The following is a 7,155-nucleotide window of genomic DNA, read 5'->3' on the forward strand; positions in this document are numbered from 1 at the left end:
AAAGTTGCTATGGTTAACAATTTAGGGGAAGTTCAATCACTAATTTGTTTAGGGGGTAAACTCAAAAACCCCATATAAATATGGCTATATCAAATTTTACATATTTTCTATAATAATATTAATCTATCACTCCACTTATTTATGGTATAGGTTATCTAATTAGGTACGGAGGGAGTATTTCTCATATTTATAGGAAATAAAGAGAAACTCAGAGTACACGGCGACATAAAAAACTGAAAATGATTTGTATTTCGTGGATTATACGGACAGAGACTGAATGTGAGGGATTGAAGCCGCCCAACGGGCTACCCATGCTAATCCGTGCAGCGGGGTCTCATCTATCTCTGTCAGTACAACCCGTCGGATTCAACCCGCGGGATCTCTAGGCTTCCAATAAAAAGTTGCATGTTACAATACGATTCATTACCCTCCTATGAATCCAAGGGGAAGGGGTTGCCTACTACTAGCTTACAAAACATTATTTGCCCTTGAATATCGTGAAGGGTCATAAGCAAAAGAGGATAATTATGATGAGGAAGGATATTTAGCATCACAAGTTGGACTGTCAATGGATCCAGTTCCTACCGGGTACCTGTGGATCAGATACTCATTGTGCATTTAAAAAATAATTCACTTTATTTTTAAAATTGTTTATTCTTTTTAGTTTGGAATATAACCTAATTAGATGACCTACGTCATAAAATAGTGGAATAATAGATTGGTATTATTATAAACATAGTCATATTTATATTTATTAGATAGGTGTTTTAAAATGCTTCCCATGATACAAAGTTTACGAAAATCCGTTGTATAGTTTGAGAAATAAATTATTTCTAAATTTGCTAGTAAATTTTTAGTAGGTCATCTAATTAGAGACGGAGGTAGTATTTTAATATAAAATATTGTTAATCCTTTATTAATATCCTAACTTTGATATCCAATTCAGAGAGGGAAAAAAAGAGAGACAGAGAGACAAATCATTAAAAATCTAGAGTCAATGCTAGGAAAATTCTTCCACAAATTCTTTGAAATCTAATATCCGTCAGGGCCTAGGATATTATCGGTACCAAAAGATTCTACCCAACGTGTAGCGTGTATTAAATTTGTTTTTACTGGCTGTAGGTTTGATACAAATACTTGCATTAAAAATAAAGCCAGAAGCACTAAAGTCTAAAAATAAATAAGGGGATTTTAATAAAGTACCACACTTCCAATTTACAGTTTAAGAAAATGCCACCGTTTTTTTCAGAGTTTATTTAATGCCACACGTTTGACCTTTTCCATCCAAAAAAACTGTTGCCATCAGTTAGTGCATAGGTGGCATTTATCCAGCTTAGTAAAAGACATATACACCCTCAGCTTCTCTTGCCCTTTCTTCACTTTAGTCATAACTCTATCTCTGCTTAAACATCTCAACTCCATTTACTCCAGCCATCACCCTGTAATCTGGCATACTCAGCTTCACCAGGACCACGGACAGCTTAACCTCCTTTTAACCTCCTTTCTTCATTTCCAGCAATCTCTGCCTGCGAACACATCAGAACTACCACCAAACTGCAGCGGCAACAATACCAGCTGCACCATTTCACCTCATAAACATACATCTCCTCATACCATTTCCAGTGCCAATTCAATTTCATTACCAGCACATCTGTTACTCATCTCTCTTGCAATCTCGCCATGTCCAGTTCAACAGCATCATACCCATCCGTAATCCATCACCGATTCCTCCTTGTTCTTGGGTTACCTGCAACATCCACCAGTAAAACTCTCCAGCATCAACACTGTCATGTCACCTGTCCTAGCATTCATCTAAGTCACCAAATACCCATGGAACTTTGTAGCAACACTTCAGTTCCATGGCAATTCATCACCAACCATCGCAGTCATTTTCTCTTGCTTCATCTCAAGAGCCTACAACAACTCCCTGCAGCTCCTGTGACATTAACCAAGCACAAACCACCTTGTACACAGGCTCAACTGGTAGAAACTGAGCTTGAAGAGGTGAAGAAAAAACCATTTAGGACTTTTATCGAACACCTATTGTGCCATTCTCATCTTGGTGTAACATTGAAATTTCTAGCGCTTCTAAACTCACCGAAACACCTGCAAATTCACAACAAGCCATGACATCACCACCAGTATCAGCCACCAATACTGCTTCATCACGACAACCATCATAATCAAAACAATTTACAGTAAACCTTATTCTTAAAACAACCTGAATTCTAGTGAATTAAACATAATTTTGACGAACCCTAAAATTATTTCCCAAAACTTTAAGAAAGAATTTTGACAAATCCTATATGTAGGTTTCACAAAACTGATTTTGATACCATCTCATCAATGTTCTTGCTTCATCACAAAATCTAACCAATTCTCGATTTGATTCAAACCCACAATCATCACAACATCCATCAGATCAATATCTTGATCTCTATCGGCAAATCAAACCCAATGTTCAATTTATTCTCAATTATCCACAACTGTAGCTCAGTTCAATTTCGTCATTGTACCCTATCAATTCTTCTTCATCTTCCATTTCTAGAGATCGACAACAACATCAACTCCAAATGTTCATCTCAATCACCAAGAACACCTCCAATTTTAAAACAAATCCTCAATTTGAACCTTCACAACCTCAACAGATCTAATTCTCATATCCATCTTCATTTTCTACTCGATATCATCTCTCAATTTCTCTGTTTTTTTCTCGACCTAGTTCTCGGCAATAATAGCAGCAGCTGCTGCTTTTCTCCTCTCTCAGATTCTTTGTTCTGCTTTCTCCTAATTAGCGATTCACAAGTCTTTAAGGATTGTGAAGGGTAAATAGGGAATGATAACATATTTTCTTGACTTGATCAACGCATATAGACCGGTTTGGTAGGCCCTGACGGAATATTTAACGGTTGTGGCATTTAATTAACTCTGAAAAAAACGGTGGCATTTTCTTGAATCGGGATTTGCAAGTGTGGCAGTTTGTTAAAAATCCCAATAAATAACTCTACACCTTGGATGGCCTCAGTATCAATGTACAATCAATGCCGGTCTTGTACGCAAACTTCTCTTTGAAAGCTTTAAGGAATCAAGAGCCCAAATTCTCCTGCCAGAACTGCCAACACAGTGTCCAAGAAATCACAGGTTAGAAAAAATAAATAAAAAGACTTTTCTAATTAAACCCTAAACCGTAAGAAAGAATTTTGTGTTGGTGTAACAGGCTATTCATCAAATTGTGGGCGAGTTCCATTCTCTAGTTTCTTTGCAGTTTAGGGTGTGTGTGTTTCCGGGCTACAATGTCCGACTCTCAACAAACTGCTGTAAACAAGTATGGCTTCATTGTGATGACTGACGAGGGGGCACTTTTTGGTACATTAAGTGGAATGACTAAGGAAATTCTTCACCAGTTCTCTGTTGAACTCCCAAAGAACCGATGGCCGCTAGGAAACAAGCCACCTATGGACAGGGCTACTGCTCGTCGTGCATGGATCGACTACGTGAAGAAGATAGCTGATTTAGCTACACAATTTTACATCGATCAAGACACCAGAGAGCCAAATATCTCAGGATTAATCCTCGCCGGGTATGAGTTTCTTATGAAATCATTGACTCGGGATGGTATGCTAAATCCTGCTTTAGAGGCTAAAGTATTGTGTCGTGCTGTCGTTTCTTATGCTGATGACTCAGGGTTCAATCATGCAATTAATCTGTCCTCGGATTATATTGCCGATGTGAAGTTTGTCCAAGAGAAGCGTTTGATTAGGAATTTCTTTGCCGAGGCTCTGGGTTGCAAGAGGGGTGACAAGTGGAATTGTACCTTTGGGGTGGAACAAACACTCAAGGCATTGGAATTGGGAGCCGTAAAAAGACTCTAATGGTGTGCGAAAACCTGGATATCAGCAGGTACATTGCGAAGGACAGTGTTACTGGTGAGATTTCTATCCAGCATGTCTATGAAGCAGAAGAGAACCAGAGGGACTTTTGTCATCTCACCAGTAATGAAGAATCTGAAGTTGAGAACAATCAGTTTAACCTCAGGTGCCTTGCCAACAAGTATAATTCTGCTGTTGAATTTGTCACCAACAAAACCCCGGAGGGTCGCCAGTTTTGCGGTACTTTTAAGGGGATTGGCGGAATTCTCCGCCACCAGCTTGGCGAAGAGAATGGCAAAGGATTCTAGGGTTGCGGTCTTCTCAGTTAGTAGTAGGATGGTGCTTTGGGGTAGTATCTTGTCATTATATTGTATCAGGTTTCAACTTGGTTTCAGTTGAAGAACTAACTTGCTCTTTGTTATTATCTGCATTTTTTACTTTCTCTAGTTTTTTATTTCTGAAATCAAGTAACGATAGCCTCAATCTGTGACTTCGGCCACCAAACAAGTACAATAATCAGATGTCAGATGTGTGGTAAATTGGTAATTGGTCTGGAAATAAAATGAAGATTGTTAAATAATTAACCATGATCTTTGGATTAATAAAAGTATCAGCATATATTGAAGAACACAAGTACACTTGATTATCTAAAATTCCACCCATGCTGAACAATTAACTGACCGTCCTAAATAAAGTACCTAATTAAACACCTTTTATGCCATATAAACAACCCACAACACTGTTGATAATTCAGATAGCTGAAGTGAGAACCTTAAGAGATCATCAGTACTGATCAATAGATAACAAGGATAATTGCAGTGAGTGTGACAAAGAAAGTGAATGCATCAGTACCCTTGTGCTGCCTGATCATGATGCTTCCAGATCTAGGACTATCAGTACTAGTACTGTTGCTGCTCTGAATGCTACAGTTGTTGCTGGCAGCGGTGTTGCTGGTGTGAACGGCAATCTTGCTGTCATTAGTATGGTTGTATTTCTGGCCAAACCCACTGCTGCTCTCTCCGGTGTCATTAGTATGGTTGTATTTCTGGCCAAACCCACTGCTGCTCTCACCGGTACTACGTCCACCACCGGTACTGTTGCTGCCGTGAATAGCAATCTTGCTGTCTTTAGTATGGTTGTATTTCTGGCCAAACCCACCGCTGCTCTCTCCGACAGAACGTCCACCGCTGGTAGTGTTGCTGCCGTGAGTAGGAATCCTGCTGTCATTAGTATGGTTGTACTTGTGACCAGACCCACCACTGATCTCTCCGGCTCTAGGTCCATCACCGCAGGCTGTTTTCATCACAAAAGAGACAATTACTGGTTTTGTTAAGATCCCATTTATAGAAGTTCTCTGTCTGTTTGTTTTGAACAAAACCATAATAAACTGAAAAGGAAAAAAACAAATAAGATAGATGGAGAAGAAGAACATATAAACAACATACCTGAAATCCTTATGAACAAACAAGAAAAGATCAGGTAGAAGAAAAGAAACGCTGCTGTCATTTTCTTCTTCATCATTCTTCTTCAAATCTTCTTCACTATCAAAGTTAAGACGGGTATTGATTGAGATCAGTGAGATAGTGCGTTTAGTATCTTTTGTTGTTGCCTTAACTCAAATTCATATGTTCTCTCTACCAAAAGATGATCTTTAATTTAGAGGAAGGGTTTAATAAATTGTACCAACTACCAGCATCATTGTTGAAAAGTGAAGCTCAACTACTCATTAGAGTTATTATTCTCTGATACATACTGATTTTAGCTAAGAACACAGAAACTCTCATTTTGTGGTTTAAAAAGCAAAGATATATATATATATATATATATACAGAAGCGGTAACTTTACCAACCAGCCACAATTTTTCAAATTTGCATTAGGTGAAAAGTTATGAAAGTTTGAGGTAGATTAAAACCTGATATACTAGCTAACAACACAGAAACTCTATCCACCATGATATTTCAAATGTGCATTAGGTGAAAAGTTATGAAGGTTTGAGGTAGATCAAAACCTAGCTAGCTAACTCATTTATGATATGTTTGGAACTTTGACATGGAAATTGGAAGTCCAGGGCCTTTATGATTCAATAAATTATGACTTATTGGATGCAAGCAAGTCTATATTATAGACACTGCAAAAATTAAGTTTGCCACTGGTCCCTATAGGTAGCTTGTGGCATGCATCCGATTCCAAGTGCAATATGCCAAATTTAATCATCAACTCAACGACCAATAAGTTAGCTATGGTTCACCAAACTTTCATCCCAGACCAACCTAGAATAACAAACAAGAATTGTTCTCGACAATCTAGAATTGTGGGGAAATTTTGACAATCTAGAGTTACTGTTCTGGACCTTCGGGGTATCGCTGCTACATCTAATTGAGTTAGCAAATAATGACATTTAACGATCTCAACACTGAAGCTTCAAACCTTAGGAAACAAAACAGAGAGAAGACCAGTTTCGTGTCTTATGCACCATTCTCATGAAAGATTCCCCCACCCTAGGAAACCTATTTTGAGGCATACTCATTTTTTTTTTTTTTGAGGCATACTCATCCATTATATTATCTAGGGTGGGTTTATAAGGGGTGTCTAAAGATAGTGTAATTACCTATATATCCCTAAATAATTTCAATTTGTCATAGTTCCCTTATCCTCAAAAACCTAAAATTAAAAATCAAAATAAACTTTAAACTTAAACATCTAGGACTCCAATTCAATAAAGAAATTAATCAAACAAAGGAAACATGAATCGAAGTGAACGATGTTGGAATTCGAAATCCAAATCTCAATTGCTCTTAGATGTATTTTAGAATGTATGCGTAACAAACCCATCTTGTTTTTGATTGATTTTATTTTGTTTGATCGGTAGAATATGATTTCAAAGATGAAATTAGGGTTTTCAGAAGATCAGTTTGGCTGATCTTGCAGTATCAATTTTGAGTCGAACTTAGTGTATGATTTAAAGAAACACTATGTTTGGCTAATGCGACTTTACAATATTTTCAGCTGAACCTCAATTTTCCAGCCGAACCTCAATTTTTCAAGCCGAACCTAGTGGATGATTCAGTTTCTGAGTGAAGTTCGGCTGATAACTTTTGAGCCGAACCTCTGTTTTTTTTGAAATTATACCTAGGTTCGGCTGACAAGTTATCAGCCGAACCTAGGTATAATTTCAAAAAAAACAGAGATTCGGCTCAAAAGTTATCAGCCGAACTGTTCATCTGGTCAGCAGATATGGGTTTTAAAAATTCAATTTTTTGGCAGATTCAACTTATAAAAGGAAAT

The 7,155-nt window shown here is 37.7% G+C and overlaps 2 protein-coding genes across 2 annotated transcripts; one reads left to right on the plus strand and one right to left on the minus strand.

Moving 5' to 3' along the window:
- Positions 1 to 3,293: 3,293 nt before the first annotated feature.
- Positions 3,294 to 3,872, plus strand: LOC113311815 (eukaryotic peptide chain release factor subunit 1-3-like). The gene has a single exon (XM_026560614.1). It carries the CDS (start codon positions 3,294 to 3,296, stop codon positions 3,870 to 3,872), a length of 579 nt encoding a protein of 192 aa, XP_026416399.1.
- Positions 3,873 to 4,461: 589 nt separating this feature from the next.
- LOC113309889 (filaggrin-2-like) lies at positions 4,462 to 5,636 on the minus strand. Its single transcript, XM_026558410.1, has 2 exons — positions 5,315 to 5,636; positions 4,462 to 5,162 (listed from the first exon to the last, which is right to left on the minus strand). Exons 1-2 carry the CDS (start codon positions 5,388 to 5,390, stop codon positions 4,663 to 4,665), a joined length of 576 nt encoding a protein of 191 aa, XP_026414195.1. The 5' UTR covers positions 5,391 to 5,636; the 3' UTR covers positions 4,462 to 4,662.
- Positions 5,637 to 7,155: the final 1,519 nt, after the last annotated feature.

Source organism: Papaver somniferum, chromosome 9 (genome assembly GCF_003573695.1).
Source record: "Papaver somniferum cultivar HN1 chromosome 9, ASM357369v1, whole genome shotgun sequence".
NCBI classification, from domain to species: domain Eukaryota; kingdom Viridiplantae; phylum Streptophyta; class Magnoliopsida; order Ranunculales; family Papaveraceae; genus Papaver; species Papaver somniferum.

Excerpts from the sequence above, each read along its gene's own strand:
- LOC113311815 (XM_026560614.1), top strand. The coding sequence starts at position 3,294 with ATGTCCGACTCTCAACAAACTGCTGTAAACAAGTATGGCTTCATTGTG.
- LOC113309889 (XM_026558410.1), bottom strand. The coding sequence starts at position 5,390 with ATGATGAAGAAGAAAATGACAGCAGCGTTTCTTTTCTTCTACCTGATC. Across the intron at positions 5,163-5,314 it reads TTTGTTCATAAGGATTTCAG|CCTGCGGTGATGGACCTAGA; the intron begins GTATGTTGTTTA and ends TGATGAAAACAG.